We start from the raw sequence: 20,287 nt of genomic DNA on the forward strand, positions 1-20,287 counted from the left end.
CCCGGGATCCGAGAGAAGCTCTCCCGGAGGTGGGAGTTGAAGATGTCCCTGACAGAGGGCTCAGCCAGACGTTCCCAACAGACCCTCACAATCCGTTTGGGTCTGCCCGGTCTGTCCAACCTCCTCCTCCGCCAGCGCATCCAACTCACCACCAGGTGGTGATCAGTTGACAGCTCAGCCCCTCTCTTCACCCGAGTGTCCAAGACATGCGGCCGAAGGTCAGATGAAACGACAACAAAGTCGATCATTGACCTCCGGCCTAGGGTGTCCTGGTGCCACGTGCACTGATGGACACCCTTATGCCTGAACATGGTGTTCGTGATGGACAAACTGTGACTCGCACAGAAGTCCAACAACAAAACACCGCTCGGGTTCAGATCGGGGAGGCCGTTCCTCCCAATCACGCCTCTCCAGGTATCACTGTCATTGCCCACGTGAGCGTTGAAGTCCCCCAGTAGAACAATGGAGTCCCCAGTTGGAGCACTATCAAGTACTCCTCCCAGGGACCCCAAGAAGGCCGGGTACTCCCCACTGCTGTTCGGCCCGTAGGCACAAACAACAGTGAGAGACCTATCCCCGACCCGAAGGCGCAGGGAAGCGACCCTCTCGTTCACCGGGGTGAACTCCAACACATGGCGGCTGAGCTGGGGGGCTATAACCAAGCCCACACCAGCCCGCCGCCTCTCACCCTGGGCAACTCCAGAGTAGTGGAGGGTCCAGCCCCCTTCAAGGAGCTGGGTTCCAGAGCCCAAGCTATGTGTGGAGGTGAGCCCGACTATCTCTAGCCGGTACCTCTCAACCTCACGCACAAGCTCCGGCTCCTTCCCCCCCAGCGAGGTGACATTCCATGTCCCCACTGTGAGGGTTGATGTCCAGGGATTGGGTCGTCGAGGCACCCCGCCACGACTGCTACCCAACCCACAATGCACCGGCCTGCCATGGTCCTTCCTGCGGGTGGTGGGCCTACTGGAAGGCGGACCCGCGTCGCCGTTTCGGGCTGAGCCCGGCCGGGTCCCACGGGCAAAGACCCGGCCACCAGGCGCTCGCCTACGAGCCCCAACCCCAGGCCTGGCTCCAGGGCGGGGCCCCGGTGACGCCGATCCGGGCGACGTAACGGTCCTTGATTTGTTTTTCTTCATGGAAGGCTTGTGAACCGCTCTTAGTCTGGCCCGTCACCCAGGACCTGTTTGCCATGGGAGTCCCTACCAGGGGCGAAAGTGCCCCCGACAACATAGCTCCTAGGATCACTCGGGCACACAAACCCCTCCACCACAGTAAGGTGGCGGTTCAAGGAGGGGTTGTTTTTTTTTTTTTTTTTTTTTTTTTTTTTTATTATTACATTAATTGAAATAATTTGATCTCTTTGGAAAAAAGGACAGATAAAATAAGGTTAGTCTTCTTTCTGTTCCCTTTCATTCAAGGAAAGAGATTTGTTGTAATTATATTGAACTGTTTATTATTTCTTTTAATGAATGAAATAATGAATGAATGAATCAATCAATCAATCAATCAATCAATCAATCAATCAATCAATCAATCAAATTAGCTGGAAATCTCATATTAAGCATGTACAAAACAAAGTTTCAAAGAGCATTGCAGTACTTAACAGAACAAAACAGGTTTTGGATCACAGGGCCGTCCACATTCTTTACTGGTCACTAGTTCTTCCATATTTCACTTACTGTGCAGAAATTTGGGGCAATAACTATAAAACTAGGTTACACTCATTACTCGTACTTCAAAAGAGAGCAATACGATACATTCATAAGGCTGGATATCGAGATCACACTAACTCCCTATTCTTACGGTCTAAGGTATTAAAACTTATGGATTTAGTGGCATTTCAATCTGCATAAGTAATGTTTAAAGCAAAAAATCATTCACTACCGGATAACCTTCAGAAATGATCCATTGGGAGGGAAGGGGGTTATCGTTTAAGGAGAAACCTAAACTTCAAATATTTATTTGTGCGTACAACAAAAAGAAGTTTTTGTGTATCAGTTTTTGGAATCAAACTGTGGAATGATTTGAATTTGGAGTTAAAAGAATGTACAAACATAAAACAATTTAAAAAGAAATATAAAGACATAGTTTATTTGAGGTATAAAAATGAAGACTGTGTTTAAAGATCAGCAGCTGTGTGTTCTGCTATTTATCATGCTGTCTTTGTATGTTTGTATAGATATACGTATTATATTTATATCATAGTTATATTTATATCATAGTCATAGTATATTTATATCATAGTTATATTTATATCATAGTCATAGTATATTTATATCATAGTTATATTATATTTATGATAGAGCTTACATTTGGTATTAAACAGGTTATTTTTGTAAAAATTATATATATTTATTTATTTATTCATAGAAATTAGTGTAGAGTATAAAGCATAAATACAGGCATATAATTTATGTTTAGTTGTGGAAAGAGGGTGGGATTAAATAAGTTTATACTTCCTCCCACTCCTTTTCGAACATGTAACTGAAATATGTTTTTGATGTGTTTTTTTTTCTTTATGTGGCGGAATGCCCACCTGTATTTGTTTCTCTTATCTTTTTTTCTTGTTTTTTTTTTATATATACATGTTCCAAATAAATAAAAACGAACGAACGAACGAACGAACGAACGAAATGAATGAATGAATGAATGAATGAATGAATGAATGAATGAATGAATGAATGAATGAATGAATGAATGAATGAATGTTAAGCACAGATCTGGAATAACACAACACCTTCATCCCTCCTGGAGTGTCGGGTTCTGCTCTCTGTTCTGATGCTAAAAGCAGCGGCTGCAGTTCCTCTCTCCGCCACCAGAGGGAGACATAGAGTCGGACACCAGTGGAACAAACAGGGAACTTGTGACTCTGCACTTACTGTGGAGACTCGGGGGAGTCGAGTCCGCAATTAATTAATGCGTCATTAATTAATTAAAATTAGAATTAAATATGTCATGACTTAATTAAAATACAATTCATTTAAAGTAAAAAAAATATATATTTATCATTTCAGCATTTAATTAATTAATGAAACATTTAATTAATTAATGACATATTTCATTCATATTTTAATTAATTAATGACACATTTTATTAATTAATGATATATTTAATAAATGAGTGTCACATTTCATTCCCATTTAAATTAATTAATTATGTATTTATTTATTTAATTTTGGCACTAAAAATCCTCCATAATCCCCAGCTCTGTTCTGATGCTAAAAGCAGCGGCTGCAGTTCCTCTCTCCGCCACCAGAGGGAGACATAGAGTCGGACACCAGTGGAACAAACAGGGAACTTGTGACTCTGCACTTACTGTGGAGACTCGGGGGTGGAACCAGCAGGAACTGTCCCCGGGGGGGACAGGGGGGCTCAGGTGGGACCACAGGTGACCAGTCCTGGTCCAGGTAACATCCTGGAGACGATACGTTACCATGGAAACCAAGTGATGATGGATGAGAGCCGTCGCAGGAGCCGAGGAAAGTTTGAGTCCAGAGAGGATTGATCAGCCCTGGGGGGGACTGCCAAAATAAAAGCCTGGGAGGGAAGGAGAGATGGAGGACAGGAAGTGGGTCAACCAAACTATTAACCTTGATTCTATTCCACTAGTTTTCTTATGGTTCGCCAGACAAATGAACACTGAATCTTTCAAGCTGTTGAGCTGGTTCGCGAGCCTGAGGTTGCCTGCAGGGCGTGGAGCTGTTCTTTTGAGCCGAGTGATGTTCTGCAGAACTCTCCACACAGAAGAGGGGTCAGGGTTGGCAGAGAGGCGATTCTGCAGCCGTTCGCCGTAGGATCGCTTCGCTTTCCTGATCTCCCTCGTCAGCATGTTCTTGGCCTGCTTGAACAGGGCTCAATCACCGCTCCTGTAGGCATCCTCCTTGGCTCTGCGCAGCATCCTGAGGTTCGATGTGAACCAGGGCTTGTAGTTACTGTATGTGCAGAAGGTCTTAGTCTGCACACACATGTCCTCACAAAAGCTGACGTAGGATGTCACAGTGTCAGTTAGATCGTGCAGATCTGAGGCCGCAGCTTCGAAAACACTCCAGTCCGTGCAGTCGAGGCAGGCCTGAAGCTTCAGCTTTGACTCCTCTGTCCACTTCTTCACAGTCTTCACTACAGGCTTAGATGTTTTTAGTTTCTGCCTGTAGATCGGGATCAGATGAAGCAGACAGTGGTCCGAGTGTCCCAAAGTTGCGCGGGGAACAGAGCGGTATGCGTTCTTAATAATGGTGTAACAATGGTGCAGAGTCTGCGTGTCCCTTGTGGGACACGTAACATGTTGCCTGTATTTCGGAAGTTTGTGAGTGAGGTTTGCTCTGTTTAAATCCCCCAGAACAATGAAGAGTGAGTTCAGGAGTTTTTTCTCCAGGTCTGTTATCTGGTCGGCCAGCCGCTGCGTGGCTTCAGTCACACACGCGTCGGATGGGATGTAAACCCCGACCAGGACAAAAGATGAAAACTCCCGCGGTGAATAAAAAGGTGTGCAGTTCACAAAAAGTGTCTCTAAGTGAGGGCTGCAAGAGTCTTTTAGCACTGTGACATCCGTACACCAACCTTCGTTTATATAGAAGCAGATTCCACCTCCCTTTGTCTTTCCTGAGAGTTCCCTGCTGCGATCTGCTCGGATCAGCTGGAACCCGGGCAGCCGCACCGCGCTGTCCAGTACGAGATCACTGAGCCAGGTTTAAGTGAAGCAAACGGCGGCAGATCTGCTAAAGCAGATATGGAGGCAGGACAGAAGACGGTCCAAGAGGAGGCCGTGGTTGAGATCCGCCAGACTCTGCTTATGGCCTTTTTACCTCACAGGTGATAAACATACAGACGCTCAACACACACATCTGCATTCTTGTGAAAACATGCCAGTAAAGACGAGGTTAGGCTGGATTTTCACTGCCTACATCTTGCTGGCATCCGTCCCAAAATTAACCCAGAAGTTTCCTTATTTTTGTTTCGCACCCACCACACCTTGAGCTAAAATTAGGATAAAAAATTTACACCACAGTGACCGAGTCAGATTCCATTTCAGTGCGTAAGCGTATTTTCCTCCCCTCCTTCATCTCGCCTTCTTTTCTGCCTCGTCCTGTTAAACAAGTTTTTACTCCACCCCCAACCGTCACACCTGACCGCACTGAACCAGGAAACACTCACAAGGCAGCTGGGTGTGGACGCAACCGAACTCTCGGTTGAAGTACAAGAAAATCTGCCATAACACATGTGGAAGAACAGGCGTTAAACAGCCGGTGAGGTGACCCGAGGACGGAGAACAACTGCTGATAACCGGATCAATACCTAAAAGTTTATTTCACTCCTGAACTTTTTCTTTTGACTCAAACAGGTGAAGGTAGGAACTCGTTCTCACTTCTGATTTACCTACAAACTTTGATCATTCTTGTATCTGAATACAAATCTACATGATTGTTAATGACAACATTTTTATTAGGGCCCGAGCACCTTCAGTACGAAGGCCCTATTGTATCTGTAGGAATTTTTAGGGCCCGAGCACCTTCAGTGCGAAGGCCCTATTGTATTTGCAGGAATTCTTTGTATTATTTTTTTTATTATTATTATTATTTTTCTGACAAAAGGAAGGCCTTTTTGCCCCCCTAAACGTCCCCAAAAAGTCACCAAATTTTGCACGCAAACCAGGTCTGGCGAAAAATTTGATATTTTATGGTTTGCATTAATGGGCGTGGCAAAATGGCTCAACAGCGCCCCCCGGAAAACTTTGTGCCTCAAGCCCCACGATACGGTTTGTCGTACATGCACAAAAATCGGGACACACCTGTATCATGGGGCAACTTAAAGAAAAGTCTCTTGGAGTCATGCCCGAAACCGAACAGGAAGTCGGCCATTTTGAATTAATCGTGTCACTTTGGCGCAATTTATGCCATTCCTTCGGCAGTTAATACGGCCCGAACCATAACGTGCCCCCAAGTGTGTTATACATCAAAATGTGCGTCTCCATCCTGCGACAACACGCATTACTTTTCTCTTTCAAAAGCGTTACCGTGGCGACGCTAGACGCCAAAAAGCGCGCCCACCCTTCATCTGGTTGGTTCAGACCGAAAAAACTTTGCGCCTCAAGCCCCAGAATACGGTGTGACGTACATGAACGAAAATCGGTACACACCTGTATCATGTCGCAACTTAAAGAAAAGTCTCTTGGTGCCATGGCCGAAACCGAACAGGAAGTCGGCCATTTTGAACATTCTGAATTAATCACGTAATTTTGGAGCAATATATGCCATTCCTTCGAGAATTAATACAGCCCGAACCGTATCGTGAACCCAGATGTGTTATACGTACAAATGTGCGTCTCCATCCTGCGACTACACGCATTACTTTTCTCTTTCAAAAGTGTTACCGTAGCGACGCTAGATGCCAAAAAGCGTGCCCCCCCTTCATCTGATTGGTCCATATTTGATAGTTCCCCAAAAGGCACCAAAATTGGCATGCAAGCCAGGCCTCGTGATAAATTTGATATTTCATGGTTTGCATTAATGGGCGTGGCAAAATGGCTCAACAGCGCCCCCCGGAAAACTTTGTGCCTCAAGCCCCACGATACGGTTTGACGTACATGCACGAAAATCGCTACACACCTGTATCATGGCACAACTTAAAGAAAAGTCTCTTGGAGCCATGGCCGAAACCGAACAGGAAGTCGGCCATTTTGAATTAATCGTGTCACTTTGGCGCAATTTATGCCATTCCTTCGGCAATTAATACGGCCCGAACCGTAATGTGCACCCAGGTGTGTTATACATCAAAATGTGCGTCTCCATCCTGGGACTACACGCATTACTTTTCTCTTTCAAAAGTGTAACCGTGGCGACGCTAGACGCCAAAAGGCGCGCCCCCCTTCATCTGATTGGTCCATATTTGATAGTCACCAGATTTTGCATGCAAGCCAGGCTTGGCGATAAATTTGATATTTCATGGTTTGCATTAATGGGCGTGGCCTAACGGCTCAACAGCGCCCCCTAGAATATTATTCTCTGCCATAACTTTTGAATGGTTTGACATAGAGAGTTGTGGGTGGTGTCATGGGACTCGATATTGAGTACTTGACCATAATTGGTGAAAATTAGCTCCGCCCCTTCTTCTGATTGGTTGTCTATATTTCCTGCCATAAATTTTAAATGTTTTGACATAGAGTTGTGGGTGATGTCACCTGAATCAGTATTGAGTCCTTGAGCTTCATTGGCCTGAATTAGCCCCGCCCCTTCTTCTGATTGGTTGTCCCGATTTTCTACTATAACTTTTGAATGGTTTGACATAGAGAGTCGTGGGTGGTGTCATCAGATTCTGTATGGAGTCCTTGAGCTTCATTGGCCTGAATTAGCCCCGCCCCTTCTTCTGATTGGTTGTCCCTTTTTTCTGCTATAACTTTTGAATGGTTTGACATAGGAAGTCGTGGGTGGTGTCATTTCTGATATGCTTATGGGGGGCGGTGGCCGTGAGTGCGAGGGCCCGTTCATCGCTGCTTGCAGCTTTAATTAGGGCCCGAGCACTTGCAGTGCGAAGGCCCTATTGTATTTGCAGGAATTTTTATTATTATTATTATTATTATTTTTTTTTTTCTTCTGACAAAGTGATGGCCTTTTTGCCCCCCTTAACATGCCCAAAAAGTCACCAAATTTTGCACCCAAGTCAGGCCTGGCGAAAAATTTGATATTTAATGGTTTGCATTAATGGGCGTGGTAAAATGGCTCAACAGCGCCCCCTTGAAAACTTTGTGCCTCAAGCCCCACGATACGGTTTGACGTACATGCACGAAAATCGGTACACACCTGTATCAGTACACAACTTAAAGAAAAGTCTCTTGGCAACATGGCCGAAACCGAACAGGAAGTCGGCCATTTTGAATTAATCGTGTCACTTTGGCGCAATTTATGCCATTCCTTCGGCAGTTAATTCAGCCCGAACCGTAACGTGAACCCAGGTGTGTTATACATCAAAATGTGCGTCTCTATCCTGCGACTACACGCATTACTTTTCTCTTTCAGAAGTGTTACCGTGGCGACGCTAGACGCCAACAAGCGCACCCCCCCTTCATCTGATTGGTCCATATTTGATAGTTCCCCAAAAGGCACCAAATTTTGCATGCAAGCCAGGCCTGGCGATAAATTTGATATTTCATGGTTTGCATTAATGGGCGTGGCAAAATGGCTCAACAGCGCCCCCCGGAAAACTTTGTGCCTCAAGCCCCACAATACGGTTTGACGTACATGCACGAAAATCGCTACACACATGTATCATGGCACAACTTAAAGAAAAGTCTCTTGCAGCCATGGCCGAAACCGAACAGGATGTCGGCCATTTTGAATAAATTTTGTCATTTTGGCGAAATTTATGCCATTCCTTCGGCAGTTAATTCAGCCCGAACCGTATTGTGCACCCAGGTGTGTTATACATCAAAATGTGCGTCTACATCCTGCGACACCACGCATTACTTTTCTCTTTCAAAAGTGTTACCGTGGCGACGCTAGACGCCAAAAGGCGCGCTCCCCTTCATGTGATTGGTCCATATTTGATAGTTCTCCAAAAGTCACCAAATTTTGCATGCAAGCCAGGCCTGGCAATACATTTGATATTTCATGGTTTGCATTAATGGGCGTGGCCTAACGGCTCAACAGCGCCCCCTAGAATACTTTTATCTGCCATAACTTTTGAATGGTTTGACATAGGAAGTTGTGGGTGGTGTCATGGGACTCTGTAATGAGTCCTTAAGCTTAGTTGGCCTTAATTAGCCCCGCCCCCTCTTCTGATTGGTTGTCCCGATTTTCTGCTATAACTTTGGAATGATTTGACATAGAGAGTCGTGGGTGGTGTCATCAGATTATGTATGGAGTCCTTGACCTTCATTGACCTGAATTAGCCCCGCCCCTTCTTCTGATTGGTTGTCCCTTTTTTCTGCTATAACTTTTCAATGGTTTGACATAGGATGTCGTGGGTGGTGTCATTTCTGATATGCCTATGGGGGGCGGTGGCCGTGAGTGCGAGGGCCCGTTCATTGCTGCTTGCAGCTTTAATTATTTGTATTATTCTTCTGACAATAGGAAGGCCTTTTTGCCCCCCTAAACGTGCCCAAAAAGTCACCAAATGTTGCACGCAAGCCAGGCCTGGCGAAAATTTTTATATTTAATGGTTTGCATTAATGAGCGTGGCAAAATGGCTCAACAGCGCCCCCTTGAAAACTTTGTGCCTCAAGCCCCATAATACGCTTTGACGTACATGAAAGAAAATCGGTACACACCTGTATCATGTTGCAACTTAAAGAAAAGTCTCTTGGCGCCATGGCCGAAACCGAACAGGAAGTCTGCTATATTGAATTAATCGTGTCATTTTGGCGAAATTTATGCCATTCCTTCGGCAGTTAATACGGCCCGAACCGTAACGTGCACCCAGGTGTGTTATACATCAAAATATGCGTCTCCATCCTGTGACTAGGTGCATGGCTTTTCTCTTTCAAAAGTGTTACCGTGGCGACGCTAGACGCCAAAAAGCGCGCCCACTCTTCATTTGATTGGTTCAGACAGAAAAAACGTTTTGCCTCAAGCCCTACGATACGGTTTGACGTACATGCACGAAAATCGGTACGCACCTGTATCATGTCGCAACTTAAAGAAAAGTCTTATGGCGCCATGGCCGAAAGCGAACAGGAAGTCGGCCATTTTGAATTAATCGTGTCATTTTGGCGAAATTTATGTCATTCCTTCGGCAGTTAATACGGCCCGAACCGTAACGTGCACCCAGGTGTGTTATACATCAAAATGTGCGTCTCCGTCCTGTGACGACACGCATTACTTTTCTCTTTCAAAAGCATTACCGTGGCGACGCTAGACGCTAAAACACCCGACCCTTCATCTGATTGGTTCAGACAGAAACAACTTTGTGCCTCAAGGCCCACAATACGGTTTGACGTACATGAACGAAAATCGGTACACACCTGTACCATGTCGCAACTTAAAGAAAAGTCTCTTGGCGCCATGGCCGACACCGAACAGGAAGTCGGCCATTTTGAACATTCTGAATTAATTGCGTAATTTTGGAGCAATTTATGACATTCCTTTGACAGTTAATACGGCCTGAACCGTATCGTGCACCCAGGTGTGTTATACATCAAAATATGTGTCTCCATGCTCTGACTACGCGCGTTACTTTTCTCTTTCAAAAGTGTTACCGTGGCGACGCTAGACGCCAAAACGCGCGCACCCCCTTCATCTGATTGGTCCATATTTGATAGTTCCCCAAAAGTCACCAAATTTTACATGCAAGTCAGGCCTGGCGATAAATTTAATATTTAATGGTTTGCATTAATGGGCGTGGCAAAATGGCTCAACAGCCCCCCATAGAATACTTTTCTCTGCCATAACTTTTGAATGGTTTGACATAAAGAGTCGTGGGTGGTGTCATCGGACTCGGTATTGAGTCCTTGACCATAATTGGTGAAAATTAGCCCCGCCCCTTCTTCTGATTGGTTGGCCCTATTTTCTGCTATAACTTTTGAATGGTTTGACATAGGAAGTCGTGGGTGGTGTCATGTCTGATATGCTTATGGGGGGCGGTGACGGTATCCTGAGACACTGCAGATTCTTCATACCACTGTTTTAAATGTGTGTTGCAGAGCTGAGGAATAAAGACACCTGTATCTACCTGGTTGGAATAAAGACACCTGTATCTACCTGGTTGGAATAAAGACACCTGTATCTACCTGGTTGGAATAAAGATACCTGTCTCTACCAGGTTGGCGTCTGTCTTGTGTGGAAGCGACAGTAGTGGAGCTGCATCTTCACACATACAGCTGTGACCCGTCATATATGTTATTTTGAATCAGTTAAGTTTTTCTAAGCTTTTAGATTTATTTAAAACATACAGGGTGGCAATTATTTTGTTAATTGTTTTCTTTTTAAAAAGAAAAACAACAATACAAAGATACAAAAAAGTACATTCAAGTCCCTTGATTATATTTCTGAATAACAAGTCAAACTCCACTCCCTGCTGATAAGAACATGTAAATCTACCTGTTGACGTCAGTAAATTTAATAGGTGAAACTCAAAGTTCATTCTTGTGACTGAACGGAGCTGAGACGCCATTTCAGGTGGAGGTTATGAACTAAAAACCTGAAATAAAAGGAATTAAATCTGTGATTCAGAGGGACATTTAACTGGTGAGTCTACCGATTGAAGGATACTTCAAAGATTTGAAGAAATGGATGAGAAAACTCTTAAAGATTTCCTGAGCTGCCACGTTTGTTTAGAGACTTTCAAAGATCCGGTGTCTCTGAGCTGCAGCCACAACTTCTGTTCAAGCTGCCTGAAAAAGTTCTGGGAAGAAGCTAAAAACAGAAACTGTCCCATCTGTAAAAGAAAAGATTCTAAAGATGATCTTAGTGTGAACTTTTCACTGAAGGGACTTGCCGATTCTTTTGCTGGAAGACAGACAGGTGGATCGTCTGAGACTGAAAAAGAAGAAAAGAGGCTGGAGGAAGTTTGTAAGAAACATCGAGGAATACCTCAACTGTTCTGTAGAGACGAACAGAGAACTGTGTGTTCTGTCTGTGAGTTTTCTCTGCACCAGAACCACAAAGTGGTTCCTGTAGAGGAAGCAGTCGGTGAGCTGAAGGAGCAGCTGAAATCTGACTTAAAGTCTCTGCAGGACAAGAGGAACAAATACAAACGAGTGGAGAAAACATATGATGATCTGGTTCAACACTCCAAGAAGCAGCTGCTGTCCACAGAGAAGCAGATCAGAGCAGAGTTCAACAAACTCCAGCAGTTCCTGAAGGAGGAAGAGGAGTCCAGACTGGCAGCTCTGAGGGAGGAAGAGGAGCAGAAGGGGAGGAGAATCAGCGGGGAGAGGAAGAGGATCCAGGAGCAGATCTCCTCTCTGTCAGACAGCATCTCTGCTGTGGAAGAAGAGCTGCAGAAAGACAACATGGCGTTCCTCAGCAGGTATAAACCCACCCGGGACAGAGCCAGAGAGCAGAGCTCAGTGTCAGATCCACGGCTGCTCTCAGGAACTCTGGTAGACGAGGCCAAACACCTGGGAAACCTGGCCTTCAGAGTCTGGGAGAAGATGGGGGACCAGGTCCACTTCAGCCCGGTGGTTCTGGACCCAAACACTGCAAACCTCCGTCTCCATCCGTCTGATGATCTGACCAGTGTGAGACGTAGAGATACATGGCAGAAGCTTCCTGATAATCCAGAGAGAAACGACATATACCCCAGTGTTTTTGGTTCTGAGGGTTTGACCTCAGGGAAACACAGCTGGGAGGTGGAGGTGGGAGATCATCCTGTCTGGGCTGTTGGTTTGGTTAAAGACTCCGTTGACAGGAAGAACGAGAGATTTGTTTCACCTGAAGATGGAATCTGGTGTTTGTTTCATGGTGATGGAAAATACAGCAATGGTGATGGTGAGACGGTCACGGTGGAGACGCGTGTCCGGAGGATCAGAGTCCAGCTGGACTATGACGGGGGGAAGGTTTCCTTCTACAACCCTGAAGACATGACACACATCTACACTCACAGAGACACTTTCACTGAGAAACTCTTCCCTTATTTCAATGTTGGAAAGTCTGGTGATGCAAAAACTTCTGAGATCAGAATCTGTCAGACGAAGAAAAGATTAACCTGAGACTAGATCATTTTATGTTTGCTATGTGTGGGTGCACGTTCCGGTTCAGGCTACGTTAATGGATAGGTTTTTTTTTCACCATGGTAAAAAGCCCCATCCGAATGAATCTGGCCATTTGGCATGGATTTTGACATAAATCACAGCTTCATGAAATTTGAATATGTTAAAGTCCACAGCGTGCCGAGTCGGGGAACATTTGTACGATGTCTCTACGATAACCTATTGCCTAGCAACAAGCGTCCAAAGTCAAATGGAAATTCTTTTTAAATTGAAAGTTAAACATCGCAAAAACTGTAATAAGTAGCATGATGAGGTTGTACGATCCCTTAGTGCCAATCGGGCCGAATGTGTTTGTAAATTTGAAAGATGTCTCTACGATAAAGTTCGGCCGAGCAATAAGCGTCCGAATTTTCGCCTTTTTTTGTGCTTTTTGGCATCTAGCGTTGCCACGGTAACACTTTTGACTGAGAAAAGTAACGCCCATCGAGGCACGATGGAGACGCATCCAACGATGTATGCCATGCATGGGTGCACATTGCGGAGCTATGGACGAGGTGGCACTAACTAGAAAATTTCAGGAAATTTTTATATGGGCCCTACTGCCCATTCGTCCACTCTTGCTGCTTTGGTTTGAGGCTGTAGTGGTAGTGTAGTGGTTGTGTTCTATGTCAGTTTCTTGTGTGGTTTAGGGTTGTTAATAAACCACAGCCCCTGCTTCGGGGTTGTGTGGTTTAGGGTGATTAATAATGGCCAAGAAGGAGTTTAGGGTTGTTAATAAATCGTTAAAGGTTGTTGATAAACCTTTGGGGATGGGGCCATTTGGCAGGCATTTTGACTTAAAATGTATGTAAATCAAAGCTTCATGGAATTTGAATATGTTGTAATCCACAGCGAGGCGAGTTTTAAAACATTTGAATCATGTCCCTACGATAAGCTGTTGCCTAGCAACAAGCATACAAAGTCAAATGGACATTTTGTTTTTTAATTGAAAGTTTAATATCTCAAAAACTCTAATAATTGGCATAAATATCGCAAAAACCGTTATAATTAGCATGATGAGGTTGTAAGGTCCTTTACTGCCAATCGGGCTGAGTGTTTGTAAATTTGAACGATGTTTTTACGATAAAGTTCGGCCGAGTAATGAGCTTCCGAATTTTCGCCTTTTTTTGTGCTTTTTGGCATCTAGCGTTTTGACTTTTGACTGAGAAAAGTAATGCCCATCGAGGCCACGATGGAGACGCATCCCACGATGTATGGCATGCATGGGTGCACGTTGCGGTTCGGGCCGCATTAACGGATGAAAAAAGCGTGCAGAATAATAAGAAAAGGGAAACCTTTTCTGTAAACTATTATATCGCCTTCGTTTTCATGTTTTCCCTAATTTTTTCGGGCGTGTTTTACTTTTTGGGGATTTTTTTCTTCCACATCAGCGCGAGGTCATGCATGCTGTACACATTATTGTAAAACATTCAGCGTACTTGTTCAGCGTGGAATAAGATACCAAAGTATAAAAGTCTATAAATTTGTGAGTAATTTTATCCAAGTTTGTATTCATGTTATAAATGTGCTGGAATCACTTGGATGAGATTTTATGTTTTACTTTCAGACTTTACTGATAAAATAAATGTTGTAACCAGTTAAAAAATATGACATAAAAATCCACCATGTTCCTAAATGTGAGAGCTATTTTTAATCAACCTGCTGATTTTATAACATAAAGGAGTAAAAATCAAATAAAATCAATACTAAAGAACATATTTCTGTGTAAATGTAAGTGTTCAAATGTCAGAGTTTATAAGTCGTTTTTAAACAAACTCCAACTAAAAGATACTAAAACATGTAAAACTGTTGGTTCTCATGCAAGCAAAGTTTTATAATTGTTGCTTCATATCGTTTTAACCTTTTTTAAATGTTTAAATGTTCTTAACTTTGGTTCATAAAACCTTCAGATGTAAAACATTGATTTGTTTCTTTCAATCAAACATCTGTAAACAAACATGATCATGATTTATTTTAATTTATTTCATATCCTGATTTTAAATAACTCTGCATGTAATTTATTTTTGGGGAAAATAAAACATCAATGAAGTGAACTGACTTCGGTTTAATGAGTCTAAAAACAGGGAGGCACAGGTTTCTATTCAAATGGTCATTTTATTGATAACAGCTGAACACATTTTCTTGAAGTTAGAGAAACACGTGTAGCACGTAAAGAAAACACATCAACAATCACAAGAATCAGAGAAGTAGAGGATTAATATTATAATACAGAATAAAAGCCAAACTGACAAAATGAGACAAGTGAAAATTAAAACTGCAAGCGGCGATGAACGGGTGAAGTTATTACATTATTGGGTTTTATTACATTTTCGATTGAGTTTAGTGCAAATTGTATTACATTTTCAGGAAATTGCTAGATTAAAGGAAATTATTAGATTATAGGAAATTATTACGTTACAGGAAATTATTACATTATAGGAATGTTGTGCTGAGTGTCGGGTTCTGCTCTCTGTTCTGAACTGTTTAGTTTTTCTTTTAATGAATGAAATACTGAATGAATGAATGAATGAATGAATGAATGAATGAATGAATGAATGAATGAATGAATGAATGAATGAATGTTCAGCACAGATCTGGAATAAGTGTGTCGGGTTCTGGAGTGTCGGGTTCTGCTCTCTGCTCTGATGCTAAAAGCAGCGGCTGCAGTTCCTCTCTCCGCCACCAGAGGGAGACATAGAGTCGGACACCAGTGGAACAAACAGGGAACTTGTTACTCTGCACTTACTGTGGAGACTCGGGGGAGTCGAGTCCGCAATTAATTAATGTGTCATTAATTAATTAAAATTAGAATTAAATATGTCATGAATTAATTAAAATACAATTCATTTTAATTTAAAAAAAATTATTATTTCAGCATTTAATTAATTAATGACACATTTAATTAATGAATGACATATTTCATTCCAATTTTAATTAATTAATGACACATTTTATTAATTCATGATATATTTAATTAATGAGTGTCACATTTTATTCCCATTTAAATTAACTAATGATGTATTTATTTATTTAATTTTGGCAGTAAAAATCCTCCATAACCCCCAGCTCTGGTTCTGATGCTAAAAGCAGCGGCTGCAGTTCCTCTCTCCGCCACCAGAGGGAGACATAGAGTCGGACACCAGTGGAACAAACAGGGAACTTGTGACTCTGCACTTACTGTGGAGACTCGGGGGTGGAACCAGCAGGAACTGTCCCCGGGGGGTGCAGGGGGGCTCAGGTGGGACCACAGGTGACCAGTCCTGGTCCAGGTAACATCCTGGAGACGATACGTTACCATGGAAACCAAGTGATGATGGATGAGAGCCGTCGCAGGAGCCGAGGAAAGTTTGAGTCCAGAGAGGATTGATCAGCCCTGGGGGGGGACTGCCAAAATAAAAGTCTGGGATGGAAGGAGAGAGGGAGGACAGGAAGTGGGTCCACCAAAATAAAAGCCTGGGAGGGAAGGAGAGAGGGAGGACAGGAAGTGGGTCCACCAAAATAAAAGCCTGGGATGGAAGGAGAGAGGGAGGACAGGAAGTGGGTCCACCAAAATAAAAGCCTGGGAGGGAAGGAGAGAGGGAGGACAGGAAGTGGGTCCATCAAAATAAAAGCCTGGGATGGAAAGAGAGAGGACAGGAAGTGGGTCCACCAAAATAAAAGCCTGGGATGGAAGGAGAGAGAGAGGACAGGAAGTGGGTCCACCAAAATAAAAGCCTGGGATGGAAGGAGAGATGGAGGACAGGAAGTGGGTCCACCAAAATAAAAGCCCGGGAGGGAAGGAGAGAGAGACGACAGGAAGTGGGTTCACCAAAATAAAAGCCTGGGATGGAAAGAGAGAAAGAGACGACAGGAAGTGGATCCACCAAAATAAAAGCCTGGTATGGAAGGAGAGAGGACAGGAAGTGGGTCCACCAAAATAAAAGCCTGGGATGGAAGGAGAGAGGACAGGAAGTGGGTCCACCAAAATAAAAGCCTGGTATGGAAGGAGAGAGGGATGACAGGAAGTGGGTCCACCAAAATAAAAGCCTGAGATGGAAAGAAAGAGGACAGGAAGTGCGTCCACCAAAATAAAAGCCTGGTATGGAAGGAGAGAGGGATGACAGGAAGTGGGTCCACCAAAATAAAAGCCTGAGATGGAAAGAGAGAGGACAGGAAGTGGGTCCACCAAAATAAAAGCCTGGGAGGGAAGGAGAGAGAGAGGGCAGGAAGTGGGTCCACCAAAATAAAAGCCTGGGAGGGAAGGAGAGAGGGAGGTAAGTAAATGTGGGTCCACCAAAATAAAAGCCTGGGATGGAAGGAGAGATGGATGACAGGAAGTGGGTTCACCAAAATAAAAGCCTGGGATGGAAGGAGAGATGGAGGACAGGAAGTGGTTCCACCAAAATAAAAACCCGGGAAGAAGTAGATCTTCCTGCACGAGACAGATGAAAGTCCTATGAATGAAGAATAACCCCTTCTGAGGATTTCTGTCCAAAAACCACTAAAACAAAATATCCATTAAAATAATATACCAGGAACCAAAGAGAAGGGTACTAAGTAGCTACACATAGACATATACATAGACATATACACATAAACATTGTATATATATACATAGACATATACACATAAACATTGTATATATATATATATATGGACATAAACCCATAGACATATACACATAGACATATATACATAGACATATACACATAGACACATAGACATATACACACAGACATATACACATAGACATATACACATAGACACATACACATAGACACATACACATAGACATATACACATAGACATATATACATAGACATTGTGGCAGTTTTCCCTGCCACTGGAGAAACACTACCCCACACCACACCATCACTCATTCCACATACCACATGGTAGCCAGGTAGCATGCTATTGCTAGGTTGGTGGGTGCACACACTACCCTACATTTAACATCTTGGCATGTGTCCTGTGCTATTTTTCTCCATACATTTACAGAAACACACACAAACACAATGTTATGGTTTGAGTTAACTCTTTATTATTTAAAGCTTGTAAGTCATGAGTGTCAGTGACTAATGGTTTCTTTTTTTCTTACCACAGTGCTTCCTGGTTCTGGGCAGTGACAAAGGACCCGAGTAGAGTTGCAGGCGGTCTTTTATAGTGCCTGTGTAGGGAACATGCTCAGGCCATCTGACTGCACCATACCAACTGATGGAATGTAACTTATTTCCAGATTGATTTAATGCTTTGATGTATCTAAGATGTATATAGCTTTATAATGTTTGTGATGTGAGAAATAACCGGTATGGTTAACTGAATATCTAATTGTTTCAAATTGAAGATGGTATGGTCCAGTGGGAGGGGCCTAGCCTTTAAATGGAGGGGATCTACACTGCCTAGGCAGTCAGAGAAGGGCTGTGGTGCGGTGCAGACCTGATAGAGTGGTTTTTGTAAATACTTGTTTTTGGGCATTTTTTCTTTATCTGTTACTGTCTTTGGAAGACAATAAAACAACTATTTTTTTTGTTGCACCAACCGGACTGTCTTGCTACCTTTCTTTACATTTTGAGGGCTGAAGTACATTTTTACAGTTTTTCAGTTAGCCTTTTTTCGACCTACTACCCTCACTCTAGGTCAGAGTGTGACAGACATATACACATAGACATATACACATAGACATATACACATAGACATATACACATAGTCATATACACATAGTCATATACACATAGTCATATACACATAGTCATATACACACAGACATATACACATAGACATACACACAGACATATACACATAGACATATACACATAAATACATAGACATATACACATAGACATATACACATAAATACATAGACATATACACATAGACATAGACATATACACATAAATACATAGACATACACACAGACATATACACATAGACATATACACATAAATACATAGACATATACACACAGACATATACACACAGACATATATACACAGACATATACACATAGACATATATACACAGACATAAACACATAGACATATATACATAGACATATATACACAGACATATATACACAGACATAAACACATAGACATATATACACAGACATATATACACAGACATATACACACAGTTATATACACACAGACATATATACATATGCAACGCCTCTTTTTTTAGCCTCTTTTTGTTTATGGGATGCACAGACCAGAGAGGATTTCACTGTGACGGTATCCTGAGACACTTTTTTTTTTTATCTTCAGAGTCTGGGAGAAGATGGGGGACCAGGTCCACTTCAGCCCTGTGGTTCTGGACCCAAACACTGCACACCGCTGTCTCTATCTGTCTGCTGATTTGACCAAGGTGACACAAGGAGATACATGGCAGCAGTTTCCTGATAATCCAGAGAGAAACCTCAAATACTCCAGTGTTTTTGGTTCTGAGGGTTTGACCTCAGGGAAACACAGCTGGGAGGTGGAGGTGGGAGATCATCCTGACTGGATTATTGGTTTGGTTAAAGACTCTGTTGACAGGAAGGGAAAGGTGTTTGCTTCACCTGAATATGGAATCTGGTGTTTATGGTATGGTGATGGAAAATACACCAATGGTGCTGGTGAGACCGTCACGGTGGAGACGAGTCTCCGGAGGATCAGAGTCCAGCTGGACTATGACGGGGGGAAGGTTTCCTTCTACAACGCTGAAGACATGACACACATCTACACTCACAGTGACACTTTCACTGAGAAACTCTTCCCTTATTTCAGTGTTGGAGAGTCTGGTGGTGCAAAAACCTCTGAGATCAGAATCTGTCAGACAAAGAACAGATTAACCTGAGACTAGAAAATTTCAGGAAATGTTGATATGCTACTGCCCATTCGTCCCCTCTTGCTGCTTTGGTTTGGGGCTGTGGTGGTTGTGTTTAAGGTTGTTTTGGTTGTGTTGGAGGTGGTTCTTGCCATTTTCTGGGTTATAAATAATGGCCAATAAACCAAACCAAGGCCTGGATACACGTTGCGATTCGGGCCACATTCACGGACGATTTATTCATATTCTCCCCCCAGGAAAATGCATAGGTTTTTGTTGCCATGCTAACAAGCCCCATAGGATAGAATGGGACAATTTGGCTTCAATATCTCAAAAGCTGTAAACGACAGCGTAATGAGACCTCAGTATGTTGTCGTCCACATCGTCCCGAGTCCTTTAACGTTGGATGTCTCTGCAATATCTTGTCGCCGAGCTACAAGCGTCCAAAGTTCCGTTAGTTTGAAAATTAGAATAGCTAAATATCTCAAAAAGCGTAATAGCTAGCATGATGAGACTAAATGATGTTGTAGTACAACGCGTCCCGGGTTTGTCAATGTTGTAATGATGTCTGTACGATAAACCATTGCCTAGCAATAAGCGTCCAAATTAAAATGGAAGTTTTTTAAAAATTGAAAGTTAAATATCGCAAAAACCGTAATAATTAGCATTATGAGGTTGTATGGTTCTTTAGTGCCAATCGGGCCGAGTGTTTGTAAATTTTACCGATGTCTTTACAATAAAGTTAGGCCGAGCAATAAGCGTCTGAATTTTCACCTTTTTTTTCTTTTTGGCATCTAGCGTTGCCACGGTAACACTTTTGAC

The 20,287-nt window shown here is 43.1% G+C and overlaps 1 protein-coding gene across 1 annotated transcript; it reads left to right on the top strand.

The window, feature by feature from the left end:
* Window positions 1–5,156: 5,156 nt before the first annotated feature.
* LOC133419007 (nuclear factor 7, ovary-like) lies at window positions 5,157–19,528 on the top strand. The gene is made up of 3 exons (XM_061707988.1): window positions 5,157–5,347; window positions 10,634–12,172; window positions 19,025–19,528. The coding sequence occupies exons 2-3, from the start codon at window positions 11,219–11,221 to the stop codon at window positions 19,493–19,495; spliced, it is 1,425 nt and encodes a 474-aa protein (XP_061563972.1). The 5' UTR covers window positions 5,157–5,347; window positions 10,634–11,218; the 3' UTR covers window positions 19,496–19,528.
* The last annotated feature ends 759 nt before the right edge of the window (window positions 19,529–20,287 follow it).

Source organism: Cololabis saira, chromosome 19, assembly GCF_033807715.1.
Source record: "Cololabis saira isolate AMF1-May2022 chromosome 19, fColSai1.1, whole genome shotgun sequence".
NCBI classification, from domain to species: Eukaryota; Metazoa; Chordata; class Actinopteri; order Beloniformes; family Belonidae; genus Cololabis; species Cololabis saira.